The sequence below is a fragment of the Thamnophis sirtalis genome, unplaced genomic scaffold, assembly GCF_051295495.1.
Source record: "Thamnophis sirtalis isolate CommonGarterSnake01/CBP01778 unplaced genomic scaffold, rThaSir2_p1.2 scaffold_9, whole genome shotgun sequence".
NCBI classification, from domain to species: domain Eukaryota; kingdom Metazoa; phylum Chordata; class Lepidosauria; order Squamata; family Natricidae; genus Thamnophis; species Thamnophis sirtalis.
This window is the reverse complement of record NW_028261389.1, coordinates 72,715,207-72,737,493: the sequence shown is the minus strand read 5'-3', so window position 1 is coordinate 72,737,493 and position 22,287 is coordinate 72,715,207. Positions and strand designations below refer to the sequence as shown.

At 42.6% G+C, this 22,287-nt stretch overlaps 1 protein-coding gene across 1 annotated transcript in view; it reads right to left on the bottom strand.

Moving 5' to 3' along the window:
• The window catches only part of CCDC91 (coiled-coil domain containing 91), a 143,727-nt gene that overhangs the window by 55,090 nt on the left and 66,350 nt on the right, over positions 1 to 22,287 (bottom strand). The window contains exons 8-10 of the mRNA XM_087722255.1: positions 18,638 to 18,745; positions 4,442 to 4,534; positions 2,787 to 2,855 (exon numbers count right to left, since the gene is read on the bottom strand). Coding sequence (XP_087578381.1) covers positions 2,787 to 2,855; positions 4,442 to 4,534; positions 18,638 to 18,745 — 270 coding nt within the window. The remainder of the gene's footprint in view (positions 1 to 2,786; positions 2,856 to 4,441; positions 4,535 to 18,637; positions 18,746 to 22,287) is intronic.

Below are 22,287 nucleotides of genomic sequence, written 5' to 3'. Positions count from 1 at the left end.
AATATTATTTTCAGCATGGCTACTGGGCCTTATGTGGTAAGGCCAGGTAAGGAGAAGGGGACTGTTTCCCCTCATCTCGTGTCCTCACCTACATAAAAGGAGAGAAGATGCCAAAGGCTGACAGGAAGCATGACTGAGAGTTACACCAGGACCAAGAAGTAAAATCTAACAACAATGGCACAAGATAACAATAAATATTAAAATATAATATACTGTGTTTCCCCAAAAATAAGACAGGGTCTTATTTTCTTTCGGCCCACCGAAATAAGTGCTTGGCCTTATTTTCCGGGAGGTCTTATTATTTTTGAGGCGCAGGAGGTGCCAAGCATGGTCACCTCATGGCTGCTGCTGTGTTGCAATATTTTCAGGGAGGGCTTATTTTCCGGGGAGGGCTTATTGTAGCGCATGCGCTCAAAAGCCTGATTGGGCTTATTATCCAGGGAGATCTTATTTTCATGGAAACAAGATAATAAAATAAAATAAAATAAAAATAATATAATAATATAACATAACACAACACATATATACTGTGTGTGTGTTTGTGTGTGTATGTATGTATTGTGTCGTATCACAACCGCTGGTATGCCCAAATATGGGAGGGAGCATACTGCTTCCCTTTTCTGTCTATCGGCTCACTCTGGGAGCCATCCAGGCAGAAAGCCATTTTTTATGTTGCCTTATTTATCAGCACAAATGCAACACACACACACACACACATAATCATACCACAAAACAACACAACATAACATAATATAACATAACACAACATAACGTAACAAAACATAAGATAGTATAGTATAATATAATATAACATAATACAATACAACATAACTTATTATATAATACATTGTGTGATATATTTATAAACATATATTTATATATATATATATATATATATATATATATATATATATATATATATATATATATATATATAATTATATATATTAATGCTATAATTAATACTTTCTTATCATATAATAATAAATATAATAATAAATATAGGGCATTGCATGCCAAAACAACTAGACATTGAGTTTTTCTGCCATGCTATCCCTCTGCTAAATCCCTAATTCCCACAGCACTGTCTTACGTCTAAGGATATTTATCCATGTGGTAGGACTGTATTGCTATTATCCTTTTCATCCTTCCTATTTCCTTCTCATATTGGTATCTTACGATGATATCACTTTATTGTTTGTATCTAATGATTTATGAATGCATCTTACGACTTACGATTGATCATTTTATTGTTTGTATGTACACTGAGAGCTTAAAGGTTCCCCTCGCACATATGTGCTAGTCGTTCCCGACTCTAGGGGGAGGTGCTGATCTCCGTTTCAAAGCCAAAGAGCCATGGTTGTTCGAAGACGTCTCCGTGGTCATGTGGCCGGCATGACTAAATGCTGAAGAAGGTGCACGGAATGCTGTTACTTTCCCACCAAAGGTGGTTCCTATTTTTCTACTTGCGTTTTACATGCTTTCGAACTGCTAGGTTGGCAGAAGCTGGGATGAGTAACGGGAGCTCACTCCATTACACAGCACTAGGGATTCGAACTGCCAAACTTTCTGATCGACAAATTCAGCATCTTAGGCACTGCGTCCCCAATAATATATAACTGAGAGCTTGTATATATCCAATCACACTTGGCCAATAAAAGAATTATTGTATTCTCCCCTCTCCTCTCCTTAGCCTAGTCTAATCTATATTCTATTCTATTCTCAAACTGAATTGGTTGCTCAAAATACTTTTTTTTCTTCTCAAAACATCCACCACGTAAAGCTTTTCAGAGTTTATACCCCCCCCCCCCCGCAATTAAATGTCTCAATGCTTATTTGAATGACTGAAGGGAAACAGAAAAAAGTTTTTGCTTGCTTCTAGCACTTTACTTTTACTAATATGGTTTGATAACGGGTATCAAGAAGCACAAAAACCCAGCCGAACAGTAACAAAAAGGCCCTCTGGCTCGCCCGTCAGGCCTGGGGATAAGGATCGCTACCCCGCCCGAATGATGAATGTATGTTGCTTATTATTTTATTATATGTTGTTATCTTAATGTTGTATTCCCCCTTCCCTGGTTTTCTGTGAGCCGCCCTGAGTCCCCTCAGGGAAAAGGGCGGCCTACAAATGCTAATAAACCACTAAACCACTAAACCTCTGATTAAGAACTCCAGATTCCAGATATTTACTTGGTGCAGTCCAGAGGTGGCTTCCTACCAGTTCGCACCTATTCGGTAGAACCGGTTTGTCAAATCTACCGAACCGGTTAGAAGAGGTTCCACCAGTGGACCCGGAAACCAGGCCACACCTACAGAAGAGGCTCCAAAATTTTTTGAAACCCACCACTGGTCCTTGGATATGATTATTCTACACTATCATGCTCATATTTATAAAACTCAGTGCCTCTGTGAAAGGTAAGGATGACTACTACGTTTGTGGTGCAATCAGAACATTGCGTGTGTTGAAGTTGTTTTTTAACGCAAACCAAAGATGCCTTTTAAAAAACAAGTTTACATCCTATTCTTATGCATGCCAGTGCTGTGTGTGAGGTAATTTAAGGTGGTTCTGACAAGTGTCGTCGGCATCTTTATATCCGGTCACATGGGCAGCAAGCCACTCCCATCCGGTCACATGGGTGGCAAGCCACTCCCACAAAGGAGGCCACACCCACAGAGTAGGTTCGAACAATTTTTGAAACCCACCACTGGTGCAGTCCCATCTTGAAGTCAAAAGCAACAACATCAAAGGGGGCTTCCAAAGGGAGAAGGTTTGCATACTAAGATACCTTTGCAGCTGTGGCCAATGCCTCCTTATTGCGTTCCCTTTCCTTCTCCATGCATTTCTCCAACATTTCCTGGAAACAAAGCAGAGTAGAAAAAGCATTACAGCCTATAAAAATCCCTTCCGAACCCTGGGTGCTCCCAGGAAGCCAGAGGTTTTGTCAGAATGATGAAAAGAGCCTCATAGCATCACGTGGCGCAACAACACAACCACGCAAGAGGCAGGGCTGGCGTCGCGACACCCGTTTGGTCCATCGCCTCGTTTCTTTCGCAAATTTTAGTTCGCTTTTTCTTTCTAGAACGCCCAAGCCTTCTTCAGACAGAGCTTCCATTCCTTCCAGATTTTGCTATCTGGAAAGGCCACAGCTGGCAAACCAGCTACTAGAACAGAATTTGGAGCTGGTTATCGATGATGCTCAAATCTGAAGCCAGCTGAAGTGAGAGACATGGAGCCCATTTGTAGTTTAGGGATGAATCAGAGTAGGAAAATAGAGTTTGTTCCCTTCCTTTGACAAGCCAGAACTAGAAAATGTCCCTCTAGGAAATATTCTGGATTCTATTTCAGAATTTTACATGGATGAATACTAAACCCAGCTGTCCTGCCACAGGGTATTATTTTAAGGGCCACCAGAAATGAGGGGAGACCACAATAGATATGTTTGCTGTAATGTTTATTCACTTTTTAACCCCAATTATATATTTATAAGGTATTTTTGGGGAGGTCCTTCACCCTAGAAAGCAGCCTAAAACTAATTGATATCAGGTAAGGATGATTTAAGTAAATCTTGATTGATGAAGTGAGGCTATCCTGCAGGGATGGATATACAACCTCTGCTCTTAAAAAGAAAACCAAAAGGAAGGAAAAGGGAATGAAATATAAAGGTGCAAAAATGTCTTAATGGTGGAAATAAATTGCACCATATTAACTGTTGCAACTCGGCATGTCTATTTCCTCTCTTACCTCAGGATGGAACTATGTCCCTTTCAGGACCTGTGGACTTCAACTCCCAGAATTCCTGTGACAGACCCATGGACTTCAACTCCCAGAATTCCTGAGCCAGATTCATGGACTTCAACTCCCAGAACGCTGGCTCAGGAATTCTGGGAGTTGAAGTCCACAGGTCCTACAAGGGCCATAGCTTCCCCACCTCTGTCTTAGATAAACCCAATCTAAGGAAATCTATTTTTGTCCTTGAAACTTCTTCACTCCTCAGGACCTTCTGTTTAGATGCTGCATCCTTGTGAAAGAAAATATGATTTAACGTCTGAAAGGCTCTTCCTGGTTCTCAACGGCACCTCTTTTTTGAAGCGGTGTAAGAGCTGCAGCCCTTAGATATGGACATGTCAGTGGTGGGTTATGGCCGATACGCACTGGTACGGGCGTACCGGTTCCTGCTGGGAGCACCAGGTACCGTCCCGCTACGGTGCTTTAGAGGGCCCATCCACCCGCCCACCCTCCTTACCTGTATTTGACCCAACTGGGCCATTTGCGCACATGCATGCAGTGTACGGCGCCTGCGTGACATTCCGCCGAGCAGCTGGAGCATCGCAGGGCAGTGGTGTGCATGCATGCGCAGCGCACGTGCATGTGGTGGACGCCCAGCCCCGTCACAGCGTACCGGTTGCGACAGGATCCAGAACCCACCACTGGGAGACGTACCTTGTATTCCTGTGATTGTTGCAACATGCATTCTTGGGTTTTTTCTTCTAAGATTTTCCGCTCTTCTTCCAACATATCAAGCAGCCTTTGATGCTAAAGGAAGGAAGGAAGGAAGGGAGGGAGGGAGGGAGGGAAGGAGGGAGGGGAGGGGGAGGGGGAGGGGGAAGGGGAGGGAAAAGAGAAGGGAAGATGAGGGAAAAGGTGAGAAGGAAGGGAAGGGAAAGCAAGGGAAAAAGAAAATAAAGGAGGGATGGGAAGGGGAAAAGAAAGGAAAATAGAATAAAAGGAGGAAGGGAAGGGGAGAAGAAAAGAAAAGGAGGGAAGGGAAGGAGAAAGGGAAGGAAAGGGAAAAAGAAAATAAAGGAGGGAAGGGAAGGGGAAAAGAAAGGAAAATAGAATAAAAGGAGGAAGGGAAGGGGAGAAGAAAAGGAGGGAAGGGAAGGAGAAGAGAAAGGAAAATAAAAGAAAAGGAGGAAGGGAAGGGAGAATAAAATAAAATAAAATGGGAAAGGGAAGGGAAGAGAAGGAGAGAAGAAAGGAAAATAAAAGGAGAAAGGGAAGGGGAGAAGAAAAGAAAAGAAAAGGAGGGAAGGGAAGAGGAGAAGAAAGGAAAATAAAATAAAAGGGGAAAGGGAAGGGAAGGGAAGAAGAAAATAAAATAAAAGGAGAAAGGGAAGGGAAGGAGAAAATAAAATAAAGGGAGAAAGGGAAGGGAAGGAGAAAAGAAAAGGAGGGAAGGGAAGGGGAGAAGGAAAATAAAGTAAAAGGAGAAAGGGAAGGAGAAATGAAAAGGAAAGGAGGGAAGGGAAGGGGAGAAGAAAGGAAAATAAAAGGAGAAAGGGAAGGGAAGAAGAAAATAAAATAAAAGGAGAAAGGAAAGGAGAAAAGGAAAGAAAAGGAGGGAAGGGAAGGAGAGAAGGAAAATAAAATAAAAGGAGGAAGGGGAGAGAGAGATTACATTTACATAAAAGGCAGACAACAACCTTTGTGACCTTCAAAGTTTATAACTGGTTTTATTCATGGATATCCGCTGGGATGGCAGTGGGGGAAGTGACAATAACACGGCATGTCATGGTATCGTCAGGCAGATGACAACAGGAAGGGCTTCAAGTCATTGTGGCTCAATCTGAGAGGTCTTTGTCTAGTAGACAAACTATACTTGAAAAGCACCGTGGAGTCCTTGATGCACACAGTTTCCTCAAGGAACAATCAGGATTTCCAGGCATTTTTCAGGGGGAAAAAATGATCTCTTCTGTTGAATTTGTCCAGGATTCTGAAAGACCTATCTCAGACAAGGTCTCATTTCCGGATTCTGGTGCTTAAATCTTTGGTTAGATATGCAGGATTCGCCTGTTCTCACGACCCAAACCCCATCTCCACCAGGCTTAAACATTGGACCCTCAAGTCTGTCTCTAACATGTCTGTCTGTCTGTCTATCCATATCTATCTATCTATCTATCTATCTATCTATCTATCTATCTATCTATCTATCTATCTATCTATCTATCTATCATCTATCTATCTATCTATCTATCATCTATCTATCTATCTATCTATCTATCTATCTATCTATCATCTATCTATCTATCTATCATCTAGCTATCTATCTATCTACCTATCATCTAGCTATCTATCATCTATCATGTCTGTCTGTATGTCTGTTTGTCTCTATCATGTCTGTCTGTCTGTCTACCTACCTACTACTTACCTACCTACCTACCTACCCATCTCTATCATATCTGTCTGCCTGTCCGTCTGTCCATCCGTCCATCCATCCATCTATCCATCCATCTGTCTCTATCATGTCCATCCATCCATCCATCTCTATCTCTATCATATCTGTCTGTCTCCCCTCCCTCCCTTTTCTCTCTCTCTCCATCTATCCATCCAGATGACAGATAGATGCATATGGAAACTCCTACAGTGATGCTGGAAAATGCAGCCGATCCTAGCCCAAGAAGGAAGAAAATTACGATGAAAGAACTTTTTGCCTATGGGAAAGAAGTAAAAATAATAATAATAAAAAAAGAAGAAAACACTGCAAAAAAGGAAACTCAAAACAAAAAGTTCAGGCCCAGGTTACTTTTTTTCCTGCTAGCTGTTTCGAGCAACTGCTCCAGATGAAAATGTTTGATGTAGAGTCAAAGATAAATACAGTCCTGCGGTTTTCCTTGATTCTTGTTTTAAAAGACAAAAAAGAAAAATCTTATTTCCTGGAATGTGAGTCAAAGAAAATAATGTAAATAGATGGAATCATGTTCATAGGCAGGTACATTTTTTTTTCCAAATTGAAGTCTGCGTTTGAGGAATCCTCACAATGCACTCAGAGGCCCTGTTGTGAAGTCACACACTATTTCAGAAAACCCATTTACCGAGAAGTAAACCACAGCGCCCTTTTCCAAAATCATTTCAGCAGGTTACTCAAATCTAATCCATCAACTTCTATAATCTGTGTTTACAAGCACCAAGTTCCAAATAAACATCAGAAATGAAAAGAAGGACCAGGGGGGGACACGATAGCAGCCTTCCAGTATTTGAGGGACTACCACAAAGAGGAGGGGGTGTGTGTCAATTTATTTTCCAAAGCACCAGAAGGCAGGGCAAGAAACCATGGATGGAAACTGATCAAGGAGAGAATCAACCTGGAATTGAAGAGAAACTTCCTAACACTGAGGACAATTAACCAGTGGAAGAGCTTGGCTTCAGAAGTTGTAGGTTCTTCATCACTGGAGGTTTTTTTATTATTATTATTTTAATTTTATATGATCAATTATATGATCTCATAACTGTTATTAATAATATGTATTTATAACAATTTTCCCTACTGTTAGCAATATACTTGAAGATTGCTTTTTTAACATCCCATAGATCCATCTTATCTTACAACGGTCCTACTTCTTCTTCCCTCCCTCCCTCTTTCCTTCCCTTGTTTCTTCTCTCCTACTCCCCTTCCTTCCCTCCCTCCTTCCCCTTCCCTCCTTCCCTCCTTCCTTCCTTCCTTTTCTCCTTCTCTCCTTCCTTTCCTCCTTCCTTCCCCCTTCCTTCTCTCCTACATTCCCTCCTTCCCTCCTTCCTTCCCTCCTTCCTTCCTTTCTTTCTTTTCTCCTTCTCTCCTTCCTTTCCCCCTTCCTTTCCTCCTTCCTTCCCCCCTTCCTTCTCTCCTACATTCCCTCCTTCCTTCCTTCCCTCCTTCCTTCCTTTCTTTCTTTTCTCCTTCTCTCCTTCCTTTCCCCCTTCCTTTCCTCCTTCCTTCCCCCCTTCCTTCTCTCCTACATTCCCTCCTTCCTTCCCTCCTTTCTTCTCTCCTTCTCTTCTTCCTTCCCTCCTTCCTTCTCTCCTTCCCTCCTTCCTTCCCTCCTTGCTTCCCTCCCTCCTTCCCTCCTTCCTACCCCCCTTTCTTCTCTTTCTCTTCTCCTTCCTTCCTTCCTCCTCTCCTTTCCCTTCTCTCTTTCCCCTTCCTCCCCTTTACCCTTCCCCTCTTCTTCCCATTCCTCCCCTCTTTCCTACTCTTACATTCCCCACTGGAGGTTTTTAAGAAGAGACTGGACAGTCACTTGTTTGCAATGGTGTAGATCTCCTCATTGGTGGGATTCAATTTCTTTTTGCTACCAGTTCTGTGGGCATTGCTTGTTGGGCATGGCGGGGGAAGGATACTGTAGAATCTCCATTCCCTCCCGATCAGCTGGGACTCGGGAGGCAGAGAATAGATGGGGGCGTGGCCAGCCAGAGGCGGTATTTAAAACAAAAAGGTAAAACATTAAGCAAAGAAGTTCGGCTCACCAGCGCGTTACAAGCAGTCCTCGAACTTACGACTACAACGGAGCCCCAAATTTCTGTTGCTAAGCGAGACTTTTGCTAAGTGGACTTTGCCCTGATTTACGACTTTTCTCGCCACACTTGTTAAGTGTGAATCGTTGCAGTTGTTGAGTCGGTAACCCGGTCGTTAAGTGAATCTGGCCTCCCCATTGACTTTGCTTGTTGGAAGGTCGCAAAGAGGGGATCACGTGACCCCCCCTGGACACTGCAACCGTCATAAATGTCTTTTATTTATTTATTTTCAGACCTGCCACCTCACCATACTCTTCTACTCTTTTTAACAATTTAGGCCCTGTTTCTTGTGGTTCTTCTGAAATAAAGGCTAAATCATCTGCAAACGCCTGTGGTATATATTCTTCCTTTTTTTTTATTTCCATACCTCTTATCTCATTTCTAATATTTCTGTTTAGTACTTCCAATGTCTGTATAAATAATAGCAGGAACAGCAAACAGCCCCTTTCATGGTATTGGACCTGGGTACTTGAGAGACCGCCTGCTGCCAATTACCTCCCAAAGACCCGTCAGATCTCACAGGGTTGGCCTCCTCCGGGTTCCGTCCACCAGCCAATGCCATCTGGCTACTACCCAGGGGAGGGCCTTCTCTGTAGCAGCTCCGGCCCTTTGGAATGAACTCCCCACGGAGATCCGGACCCTCACCTCTCTCCAGGCCTTCCGGAAAGCCGTCAAAACCTGGCTGTGCCGGCAGGCCTGGGGTTGATGAGTTCCCCTCCCCTCTCGACTTGTATGGCTGTATGACTCTTGTGTATTTTAATTACGTGTATTGTGTTTGTATCCCCTTTTCCCCTTTTGAGTTGTTCGCCGCCCTGAGTCCCTCCCGGAGAAGGGCGGCATACAAATAAACCAAAACTAAACTAAACTAAACTTTGTTATGTTAACCTTTTCCAACAAGTCTCCATTTACTACCATCTTTGCAGTTTATTTATAATATATTGTCCTAATCATTTTAATAAATCTCTCCCCAAAGTCCATGGCTTCTAGCTGCATCAACATATGCTGCCAGCTCACATTATCAAACGCCTTCTGTGCATCAAGGAACAATGGCATAAATGCGACTCAGTTGCCAAGCGTCTGAATCTTGATCACATTGCGATGGGGATGCTGCAACGGCCGTAAGTGTGAAAAATGGTCGTAAGTCGCTTTTTCCCCAGTGCTGTTGTAACCTCGAATGGTCACTAAATGGACTGTTGTAAGTCAAGGGGTCGCCTGTATTTTGTGGGCATTATCCTGTTGGCCTCAAAATGGAAAGGTGCTTTTAAAAAGTATATTTGGCTTTAATTTCTTGGATTTTGTAGCTCTGGATTGAAGTAGCAGAGGGTGGAGGACTTTGCTGGGCAAGAAAGATTTCCTGTGATGTAGGGGAAAGATAAAAATATAAAGATGGGGAGGAAGTGCAAAAGGAAATAAACACAGAGAGAGAAAGAGAGAGAGGGATTGAGGGGAAGAGAGAGAAAGAAGGAGGGATATATATATTGTGTGTGTGTCTATATTTGTGTCTCTCTTTCCCCAGGGCCTAATTTTCTCTTCTCCAGATTATGTAATATCCCCAAATTATGTAATAGCTTGAAAGATTTCTGTTTTAAGTGCGACATCAATGACCAATATTTGGAACCAACGAAGTCAAATCAAGAGAGCATAAAACATGCAAAAGGATAAACTTGTTTTCGTATATGAAAACTTTCCGCTCTCAGAAATGTTAAGAAAATGGCAATAGGGAAGCTTCCTATAGAAATGCGTACTTTGCACAGATTTTTACAAATTCACTATAATACAATTAATTTGAAGTTGAGGATTACATGTATTCTTTCCCCCAAGTTCCTGTTGTTCTTTCCCAAACAAAGAGCAAGAAAAAGAAATGCTTTCAATTGCTTTAAAATGTCTGGGTATTTTATATATATATTTGATGGGAATTAATTAACTCCACGGGGGATAGTATTTCGGATTCAAGAAATCAATGCATTCCAGATGCCTTAGAAGTCTAAATTTATATCCCTCGATGTTTTTTTGCAATCAATTACCACTAAACAAACATTCAAAAATGCAAGAACTGCCCCATCCCTCCTACGCTGATGTCTTTTAAGAGCATGGAAGCTCACATTTTCAACAAATGAGACAAGATTATGGCTGGTTTTATATGTCTTCTCTTCCATTCCATTTTTAAAAGATCTTTTAAACAAAACATTGCACCAAAAACACGCAACAACTCTTAGGAAGATTTACTGGTCAAGAATGTTCTTCAATAAAATTCCTTGAGGATTAAAAGAGCATAAGAATGTAAACCCATTTTTAGAATTACTGCATTTTCTATTCCTAAATTTTCTTCTGGGGTTGCTGGTGTGAGATCACAGTTCCGCCCTGACTCACAATCAATTAATTATCTACACTCAGACTTTGTTCACCGTAATTAATTTCCTGAGTGTCTGCACTCCCATTGCTATTTATCACTCAGCTAATTCAATTAAATTCAATCTCACGTCCAAACCATCTCTGGGCACGTCATGTTATAATAAGCCTATGCATTTGTAGAATATAGAATAACAGAGTTGGAAGGAACCTTGAAGGTCTTCTAGTCCAGCCCCCTGTTTAGGCAGGAAGCCCTACACCACTTCAGACAAATGGATATCCAACATCTTCTTAAAAACATTCAGTGTTGGAGCATTCACAACTTCTGGAGGCAAGTTGTTCCACTGGTTAATTGTTCTCACTGTCAGGAAATTTCTCAGTTTTAAGTTGCTACTCTCCTTGATTAGTTTCCACCCATCACTTCTTGTCCTGCCCTCAGGTGCTTTGGAGAATAGTTTGACTCCCTCTTCTTTGTGGCAGCCCCTGAGATATTGGAACACTGCTATCATGTCTCCTCTAGTCCTTCTTAAACTAGGCATACTCAATTCCAGCAACTGTTCTTTATATTTTTTAGCCTCCAGTCCCCTAATTATCTTTGTTGCTCTTCTCTGCACTCTTTCTAGAGTCTCCACACCTTTTTTAACATCAAAACTAAATGCAGTATTCCAAGTGTGGCCTTAGCAAGGCATTATAAAGTGGCATTAACACTTCACGTGATCTTGATTCTCTCCCTCTGTTTATGCAGCCTTCAACCCTTAATCCATTTTTGTGAACCAAATGGCTGATGATGAATGCAGGAGACAGTGAGGTCTAGTCTCTCTTCTTTCAGCACAACAACTTGTCTTTTGAAGGCAATTTCAAACATACATCCTTTGGGAGCATCTTCAGACACTTGAGGAACAAGTCCATCTAAAATAGATTTCTTGGTAGAGTTTGCACGAACAAATTCAGCTCGGTTCCTGACACAGCAACTTCAACTAATTCAATTTTTTGGAATGTTCCAAAACTTTCTAGCAATCCCATTTTTTTTTCCTCCCTCACTTCTAAGATGGAACTATTTTTATAATCCTTTTCAATTTTTCATCACTTATTTCCCACATCTGTTCACATTATCAATCGTCCAGCCCGTTTAATTTCTCTGTATTTATTTATAAAACTTCCACGCTCACCTATATTATGCCTGATAAACATAGCACGTGATACTCGCAGCCCTTGTTTCATAAGAGCGGAATCAATATGAACCCACAAAAACCACACAAAATATCAAGTATTCCACCCCAGCACCTCACCAATTCTGTGTTTGCTGGTTCATTTCCATCCTAGCCCCAAAGCTGGGTGGACAGCCAAGTCTTCGCAGCTCTTCAGAAGGTCAAAACTGTTCTCTTTCAATACAATTTGCCCATATACACTTAAGTGATCCATTATTGGTACACTTCTCTTTAGAACAGGGGTGTCAAACTCAAGCCGGAAGCCGGAGCTGTGGCTCATGGTGTTGCCCTGGAAACCGCAAAGGACCGGCCCATGGGGCTTCTGCCAGTGAAGCTGGCCACTCCCCCCTGCCCCCCTGCCCCCCTGCCAAGATCAAACACAACCTTGATGTGGCCCTCAACTAAATCGAGTTTGACACCCCTGCTTTAGGGAAATGAGTAACAATACCGTGTTTTCCCGAGAATAATTTTATTTTGACCCCCAAAATAAGCGCCTGGCCTTATTTTCGAGGAGGTCTTATTATGTTTGAGGCCCAGGAGGCGGCGAGCGTGGTCACCTCATGGCTGCTGCTGTGTTGCAATATTTTCGGGGAGGGCTTATTTTAGCGCATGCGCCCAAAAGCCCGATTGGGCTTATTATCTGGGGAGGTCTTATTTTCGGGGAAAACAGGGTAGATCTTGACTTACGGTCACAATGGTGCCCAAAATTTCCGCTGCTAAGTGAGTTGAGTGAGCTTTGCCCGATTTTTCTTATCACAGTTGGTAAGTGCATTACTGCAGTTGTGAAGATAGTAACACTGTTGTTAAGTGACTATGGAGATTTTCAGTCATCCAGGTGATAGTTGTCGCAAAGGGGCTTTTGCAAGAGGCATGTGGGTTTTCTTTTCTGGAAGACATTTCACTTCTCATCCAGGAAGCTTTAGCAATAGCAATAGCAGTTAGACTTATATACCGCTTCGTAGGGCTTTCAGCCCTCTCTAAGCAGTTTACAGAGTCAGCATATCGCCCCCACAGTCTGGGTCCTCATTTCACCCACCTCGGAAGGATGGAAGGCTGAGTCGACCTTGAGCCGGTGAGATTAGAACCGCCGAACTGCAGATAACAGTCAGTTGAAGTGGCCTGCAGTACTGCACCCTAACCACTGTGCCACCTCGGTTCTTACTCAAAGACGGTTGTTAAATGAACCTGGCTTCTGACTTTTCTTGTCAGAAGGTCGCAAAAGGAGATCGTGTGATTCCCGGGACACTTCAACCGTCATAAACAGAGCCGAGGTGGCGCAGTGCTTAGGGTGCAGTACTGCAGACCACTTCAGCTTACTGCTATCTGCAGTTCAGCAGTTCTAATCTCACCGGCTCAAGGTTGACTCAGCCTTCCATCCTTCCGAGGTGGGTGAAATGAGGACCCGGATTGTTGGGGGCAATATGCTGACTCTGTAAACCGCTTAGAGAGGGCTGGAAGCCCTATGAAGCGGTATATAAGTCTAACTGCTATTGCTATTGCTATAAACACGAACCAGTTGCCAAGCCTCTGAATTTTGATCATGTCACTTTGGCGATGCTGCAAAAGGTCGTGTGAAAAAAAGTGTCTCTTTTTTAAGTGTCCTGACTTCAGTCACTAAACCAATGGTTGTAAGTCGAGGACTACCTGAAGCATGTTTCCAATTGTCAAGCACTTCACGAAATATTTTGCACTCTTGCAGAGTTATTATCCTCTTTTCAAAATTCTCACAGCCCTTGTAGGTTTTTTCATCCATTCTTCTTTGACACAAACATTTACAAGGATACCTGTCATTTCTACATTCAGCACATCCTTGTTATCCATCAATCCCCAAAGCGCCCCTTTTCATTATTCCCCCATTTCAATCATTACTTTCATTTTTAATTCTAATAACTCTGCTGAAAGCTCCTTGCCTAGCTCTTTTCATCTACCTCCAGTTTTTTTTAAAAAAATAATCCCCATTAAAAAAAGACTTTGTATTTTCTTTGCCTCTTTCAATATTTTTTTGCTCGTCAGCCCTTTGCCAATTTTCCTACGAAACATCTTCTTTTTCCTGTTCAAACATTGTAAGATACCTTCCGCTCATCCTTATGATTTGCAGCCATCATTTTCTTTAAGTCTATTTTTCATCCATAGCCTCTTCCCCTTCATTCCACATATTTTCCATTAGGATTTGCATAATTCAACATAACTTCCTGGCGCAGTAATGCAATTTTCTTCGCTCTGATCCCTGCAATTTCGATACCCACCTTCAATGACCTCTCTCCAAAAATAACCTGTCTTCTCATATCCTTTCAAACAGGACACACACTTCTTAAGGTTGTTTTGTTTTCATTCTAGGTTTTTTTTTCTTTTTCTTTTTGGCATCTTTCCTTTCTTTCCATGCCTACTTTTCTCTAAAGATCCACTTTTGGTGCTGCTAAAACATGGTTACATCCAGTGGTGGGATTCAAAAAGTTTTACTACCGGTTCTGTGGGCGTGGCTTAGTGGGCATGGTGTGGCTTGGTGAGCGTGGCAGGGGAAGGATACTGCAAAATCTCCATTCCCTCCCCACTCCACGGGAAGGATACTGTATAATCTCCATTCCCTCTCCACTCCAGGGGAAGGATACTGTAAAATCTCCATTCCCTCTCCACTCCAGGGGAAGGATACTGTAAAATCTCCATTCCTTCCCTACTCCAGGAAAAGGATACTGCAAAAACTCCATTCACACTCCACTCCAAGGGAAGGATACTGCGAAATCTCTATTCCCTCTCCACTCCAGGGGAAGGATACTGTAAAATCTCCATTCCCTCTCCACTCCAGGGGAAGGATACTGTAAAATCTCCATTCCCTCCCCACTGCAGAGGAAGGATACTGTGAAATCACCATTCCCTCCCCACCCCACTAACCTGTTTTCCAGCTCCGTTCTCCTGTGCAGGGTAACAAAAGAAGACCCAGCCGATCAGCTGGGACTCGGGAGGCAGCCAATAGATGGAGGCAGGGGCCAGCCAGAGGTGGTATTTGCCGGTTCTCCAAGCTACTCAAAATTTCTGTTACCAGTTCATCAGAACTGGTCAGAACCGGCTGAATACCACCTCTGCTTATGTCCCACATTCAGAACTTCTCATAATCTTTACATCCTTCCCTAATTTTCTCAATCATTTAGCAAAATCCTTTGGATTTTCAGCTATTCCTGTGCTGTGTGTAGGACATGACCATGTTGAGCCTCAAGGAGGGGTCAAGACTGTCATCAGTCTTGAGTCCCTTCGCACCCATAAGAGATCTAAGCCCAGCCCACCTTGAATTGTATTGATCCTTGTCTACCGTCAATTTGCCTTGACGGTTAGTAAAGCAGATTTTTGTAGAGAATTAGCATGGAGCAAACTTGTACTCATTTGTACAGCCTTGGTTCCTGATTTCTTTGTGTCTGACACCATGTGTACCTCCAATCAATTTACATCTAAACCATATCTTTGTAATAAGGATACTTTTCGCTGAAGAAATAGTCACTACACAATCATTCATTTCTGAGTCTCCAAATAGCCACATTACTTCCAATTCCCACCCATAAAGTCATCTCACTAATATTTTCCAACCTGGAGTGTAGTCGTTCAGAATATTGCACACATTTTCCCCAAAAATATCGGTGGTTCTACCAGTATTACCATTCACGGGAATTGGTAACTGCGGCTACCACCGATCTATGAATTTTTACTTTGCAGGAGAACTCAGTTCATACTTTCTCACTTACATTTCGCCCTTTGAATTAATGTAATTAATCTTCCCCTTGCATGTCCCTGCATGTGTTCATAACCCCTACTGTAGAAGTTCAGATTGCTTTCATTCAATGTTACCTTCTCCCCTTTTTCTCTTCATTGCATAGACATACAACCAACCAACCTTCCTTCCTCCTCTATCTCCTTCCTTTCCCTTCCCTTCACTTCTCCATCCATCCATCCATCCATCCATCCATCCATCCATCCATCCATCCATCCATCTTCATTTATTTACTCTTCATTCAATGTTATATTCTTCCCTTTTCTCTTCATTGCGTAGACATATAACCTTCCTTCCTTCCTTTCTTCTCTTCTTCCTCCCACCTTTCCTTCTCTTATCCATCCCTACATCCATATCCCATCCATCCTCTTCATGTATTTACTCTTCATTCAATGGTACATTATCCCATTTTCTCTTCATTGAATAGACATATAACCTTCCTCCCTTGCTTCCTTCCTTTCTTCTCTCCTTCCTCCCAACTTCCCATCCCTTATCCATCCATTCATTCATATCCACCCATCCTCTTCCTTTATTTACTCTTCATTCAATGGTACATTATCCCATTTTCTCTTCATTGCATAGACATATAACCTTCCTCCCTCCCCCACTTCCTTTCTTCTCTCCTTCTTCCCACCTTCCCTTCCCTTAACCATCCAACCATTCATATCCATCCATCCTCTTCATTTATTTACTCTTCATTCAATGTTACATTCTCCTCTTTTCTCTAGAGCCGAGGTGGCACAGTGGTTAAATGCAGCACTGCAGGCTACTTCAGCTGACTGCAGTTCCGCAGTTCAGCTGTTCAAATCTCACCGGCTCAGGGTTGACTCAGCCTTCCATCCTTCCGAGGTGGGTAAAATGAGGACCCGGATTGTTGGGGGCAATATGCTGACTCTGTAAACCGCTTAGAGAGGGCTGAAAGCCCTATGAAGCGGTATATAAGTCTAACTGCTATTGCTATTGCTATTGCTATCTTCATTGCATAGAGATATTACCTACCTACCTACCTACCTACCTATCTTCCCTTCCTTCCGTCCTCCCACCTTCCCTTATCCATCCATCCATCCATCCATCCATCCATCCATCCATCCTCTTCATTTATTTACTCTTCATTCCAACTTGTAATCTTCCATAAGCCATGGCCAATGATACTGACTTCCACTGCCCATCATATCTTTGGTAAATCAACATTTGTACACAAGATCCTTTAGGAAGATGGAAAAAGACAAAATTGTGCATATATATCGTACAGCAGCCATACTCATTGCTGTTCGTTTCTGGTTGCAAATCAACGTGTTTGCATTCATCTACGAAACCATTCAGCCTGTGGATGCACCCTTTACCCGGAGTCCGGATGTGTCCCTGAACTGTGACCGTGTATATTTTTTGCTGTACAATCCTGCTAATACCTGAGGCCCACAGGTTTCGGCAGTACAAGTAGTCCTCGATTTATGACCACAATTGATCCCAAAATTTCTTGCTAAGTGAGACGTTTGTTGTGAATTTTGCCCCATTTTACCAACCTTTCCTTTCACAGTTGCTAAGTGAGTCACTGACGTTGTTAGCTTAGCAACAGGGTTGTTAAATGAACGTGGCTTCCCCATTGAATTTGCTTGTCAGGCTGTCATAATTATGACCCAGTTAGCAAGCATCTGAATTTTTATCCCATGACCATGGGGATGTTGCAACAGTAGTAAGGGTGAAAAATTGTCATTAAGTCACTTTTTTTCAGTGCTGTTGTAACTTTGAACAGTCACTAAATAATGACAGAATAACAGAGTTGGAAGGGACCTTGGAGGCCTTCTAGTCCAACCCCCTGCTCAGGCAGGAATAGCAATAGCAATAGCAGTTAGACTTATATACCGCTTCATAGGGCTTTCAGCCCTCTCTAAGCGGTTTACAGAGTCAGCATATCGCCCCCACAGTCTGGGTCCTCATTTTACCCACCTCAGAAGGATGGAAGGCTGAGTCAACCTTGAGCCTGGTGAGATTAGAACCACTGAACTGCTGAACTAGCAGTCAGCTGAAGTAGCCTGCAGTACTGCACTCTCCCCACTGCGCCACCTCGGCTCTTTTTAGGAAACCCTACATCACTTCAGATAGGGTCTAGGATTGTTCTCCTCGTACTCTTTGCTGCCCCTTTTTCGCCCGCAGATTCGCCCCTAACCCTAACCTCTACCATTTCGCCTCTGCTGTTAGGAGGAGAGCAATCGCACCCCGTTCAGACAAATGGTTGGTTATCCAACATCTTCTTAAAAACTTCCAGTGTTGGAGAATTCACAACCTCTGGAGGCAAGTCGTTCCACTGATTAATTGTTCTAACTATCAGGAAATGTCTCCTAAGTTCTAGGTTGCTTCTCTCCTCGATTAGTTCCCATCTATTGCTTCCCTGTCCTGCCTTCACAAACTGCTGTAAGTCGAGGACTACCTGTGTAACGAGACAAACAAAGATAGTTGCAGCATCCCCTTGGCCACGTGATCAAAATTCAGGTGTTTGGCAGCCATTTCCCTATTTCGGATGGTTTCACGGAACTGGAGATGTATACAGGTGGACCCTTCAGCTAAAGGGGTTAAAGGTCAATAGATCTGCAGGTTGTCCTACCACGGCAAAGGATCAAATAACCCCGGAGGCAAAAAGTTTTCGTTCTGACTTTGGAAGGAGCTCTTTTGTAAATAAAACGGGGCATTACCTGAGCACTGAGCTCCGCACTGGCGACAGGACGGGCATCCGGCCAGTAAACACTCAGCTCCATTCAGTTGCCCAAACTCCACCCCGCAAGGGATTATGGGGTCGTTTAAAAAGATGATTACCTGAGCACTGAACTCCGCACTGGCGACAGGACGGGCATCTGGCCAGTAAGCACTCAGCTCTATTCAGTTGCCCAAACTCCACCCCGCAAGGGATTATGGGGTTGTTTAAAAAGATGATTACCTGAGCACTGAACTCCGCACTGGCGACAGGATGGGCATCCGGCCAGTAAACACTCAGCTCCATTCAGTTGCCCATACTTCACCCCGCAAGGGATTATGGGGTCGTTAAAAGGAGATGATTACCTGAGCATTGAGTAGCTCTTCACACTTCTGCGCCTGCTTCTCAACTGCAGAGACATGCTGCTTCTCCAAGGACTTTTCTCGTTCGTCCACCAGCACCTTCAGCAGGGCCTGGAACAAAGCAAAGAGCAGAGAATCAGCCCAGGATTGTGAATTTCCTCCCCACCTCAATTTTGTACACTTTTGTAGAACTAGAGAAGCGAACATGAATAAAGGTAAAGGTTCCTCTTGCACATATGTGGAGGAGAGCCTTCTCGGTGGCTGCTCCGACTCTTTGGAACCAGCTCCCCCTGGAAATCCGGACCATTCCCACTCTGATGGCCTTCAGGAAAGCCGTAAAAACATGGCTGTTCCGGCAGGCCTGGGGCTGTTGACCTCACTGTTGAGGTCCGGCCCCGACTAGAATGAATGTATGAGGGGTGTCTGTTGTTTTAAATTGTTTTGTCGTTATGTTTTTATATATATATATTTCTTGTAAGCCGCCCAGAGTCCTTCGGGATTGGGCGGCATATAAAAACTCCAAATAAAAATAAATGTGCTAGTCTTTCCTGACTCTAGGGGGCGGTGCTCATCCCCGTTTCAAAGCCGAAGAGCCAGCGCTGTCCGAAGACGTCTCTGTGATCATGTGGCCGGCATGACTCAACGCCGAAGGCGCACGGAACGCCCTTCCCTTCCCACCAAAGGTGGTTCCTATTTTTCTACTTTCATTTGTTACGTGCTTTCAAACTGCTAGGTTTGTAGAAGCTGGGACAAGTAATGGGAGCTCACTCCGTTACGCAGCGCTAGGGATTCGAACCACCGAACTGCCGACCTTTCTGATTGTCAAGCTCATCATCTTAGCCACTGAGTCACCTCTGAATGAATACAATTTGCCTATTAAATGACACCCAGAGATTAAACAGAAGGCATTTTTAAGAGGGATGTTAAAATGAGTCTAGTTGAAGCCTGCAAGGGGTGTGTTTGTTTCTGGGCCTCCTTCCTATTGAAGGGATGAGTAACCGATAGGGAAAGTGAAGCGTTTTCTGTTAAAGCTTCTCATCTAGCTTTCTGGGACCACCCAAGATGAAATGGAGAGGCTTGGTTCGCAGGAGGAGAGTCAGACATATTTCACTGGCTGACAAAACTCCACATCCTCTCAGCAGAGACGGCTAGATCCCAGGGGCCGAGCAGGATCTCCACAACCACAAGTCAAGTGAAAACAGATGGAAATTATGACTCGCTTGAAAACATAGAAGCATTGCCCCCAAAACGCATCTCGCTCCAAACTCGGAGAGATCGGGAAACAGAGCTGAAAATCTAAATGAGAGCAAACCAATCAGCCCAGTTTTAAAAAAAGCCAAAAGCAGGCAAAAAAAGAAAAAAAAGAGAACATTTTTAACCGTGAGTGGTGCAGAGGTCTACCCTACACTGGGAAAAGGGGGAACGAAACACGAAATCCATACTGCGCCCTTCCATTTCCTTTGACTGAGTGATGGCTTAACCATATTTTTTTTTGTACCTTCCATGGCAGCAGCATTGAATCTTGTTACCAACAATCTGTGTGATTCCCTTTCGCTCTTTCCTAAAAGCTGTTGACGGATACACACACAAAAGCCAATGTTTAAATACATCGGAGAAGTAAAGTGTTTGAACTTGCAATTAGGCTACCACAATTTTGATTTGCTTGGGCCACACGAGCAGAGCATTCAAAAAACAACTTGTCGGTCATTTTTAATGGTACACGTTGCTGTTTAAACGGCAACATCAAAACACACAAAATGCTTGGAACAGGTTTTTTTTTCCCTTTCCTCTTAAGCCATCGTGTCTTCAAATATCATTACATAATTGTAATATATAGGGATGCGATGGCTCAGTGGCTAAGATGCTGAGCTTGTCTATCAGAAAGGTCGGCACTTCGGCGGTTTGAATCCCTAGTACTGCGTAACGGAGTGAGCTCCCGTTACTTGTCCCAGCTTCTGCCAACCTAGCCATTCGGAAGCATGTAAAAATGCAAGTAGAAAAATAGGAACCACCTTTGGTGGGAAGGTAACAATGTTCTGTGTGCCTTTGGCATTTAGTCATGCTGGCCACATGACCACGGAGACGTCTTTGGACAGCGGTGCCTCTTCAGCACTTTGAAATGGAGATGAGCACTGCCCCCTAGAGTCAGAAACGACTAGCACATATGTGCAAGGGGAACCTTTACCTTTACCTTAATTGTAATACATACATACATACATACATACATACATACATACATACATACTGTTGAAAGAAGTGCTTGACAAAAAAAACACTTTCCCCCAAATACTTCATTCTATATTATACAGAATAAACTAAAAAGTTACCAAATGTAATTTAAGGAGTAAAAATTAAAATAATTAACAAATGTCAACATTCTTAAGAAAGATGTTGTTAGTCTAAAATGAGGGCGAAGCATATGATTATTACAAAACAAGCACACAACGTTTAAAAAAAATAGAATAATTGGAAGTTGGAAACTATTGTGGCATTTCACAACCAAGTCAATTCTTCCATTTCATTTTTTTATATGCATTATTATTTATTAAAAATACACGAATCCCATTTTCAAATTAGACATTTCCAAGGCTTTTGCCAATTTTGAAATGAAAGCCAATTTAAAAAAATAAAAATACTCCGGATAGGATAAGCCAAAAAAACCTTACAAGAACACAAATACCCTACAATCAAAACACAACAGCAATTTTAACAAATTAGGACCAGGCATTTCTTTCCAATAAACACCAACTTCACAGTTATGAATTCTGTGCAATGTCTCCTAACATTGCTATGTATGGGCAATCCCAATGTGAAACCAAATCAAGAAGAATATTTCATTACTATTATGTCTTTCTATTGCGGTGAGGCTCTGAGTGGTAGCCACTGAAGGAAGAACATCATAAGCTAGATCATGGAACAGAACCAGGCCCATTCCTTGGCCAACAGCCATGGATTTGGGCCAATGTCAACACTACCTTTCCTTACACCATGGGAAACAAATAAATCTAATTATAAAAATAAATCTCTTTTATATTCTCACTAGCTGATAACCCGGCACTGCCCGGGTATTTATTCATCCCAACCCTCTTTCCATGAACGTAGCCACAATTTCTAATGTTGGATTTTCCCCTGTACCAGAGGGAGCTCCCTTATGGAGTACTGTGAAGCCGTTACCATGGCAACTCCACAGCGCTGTACAGTAGAAGCCATTTTATGGCAGTATGGTAGAAGCCTTTTTAAGGCACAACAGGCTGTATCTTAACAGAACCCACACACCGAGGGGTGTTACGTGTGTCTTACTCCCACAGTATTTTTCTTCAGAGAGTAAGTCATCTGTGTACCAAGTTTGGTTGAAATTGCTCGATGCATTCCAGAGTTATGCTGGAACACACACACACAAACACGTGTGTGTGTGTGTATGTATGCATGTATGTGTATATATGCATATGTATATGTATGTGTGTGTGTGTGTCTGTCTGTCTGTCTGTCTGTGTGTATACATATAGCTCTAATTATATATATATATATATATATATATATATATATATATATATATATATATATATATATATATATATATATATATATATATATATATATATATATATATATATATATATATAATGCAACATACATCGGACAAACGAATAGGA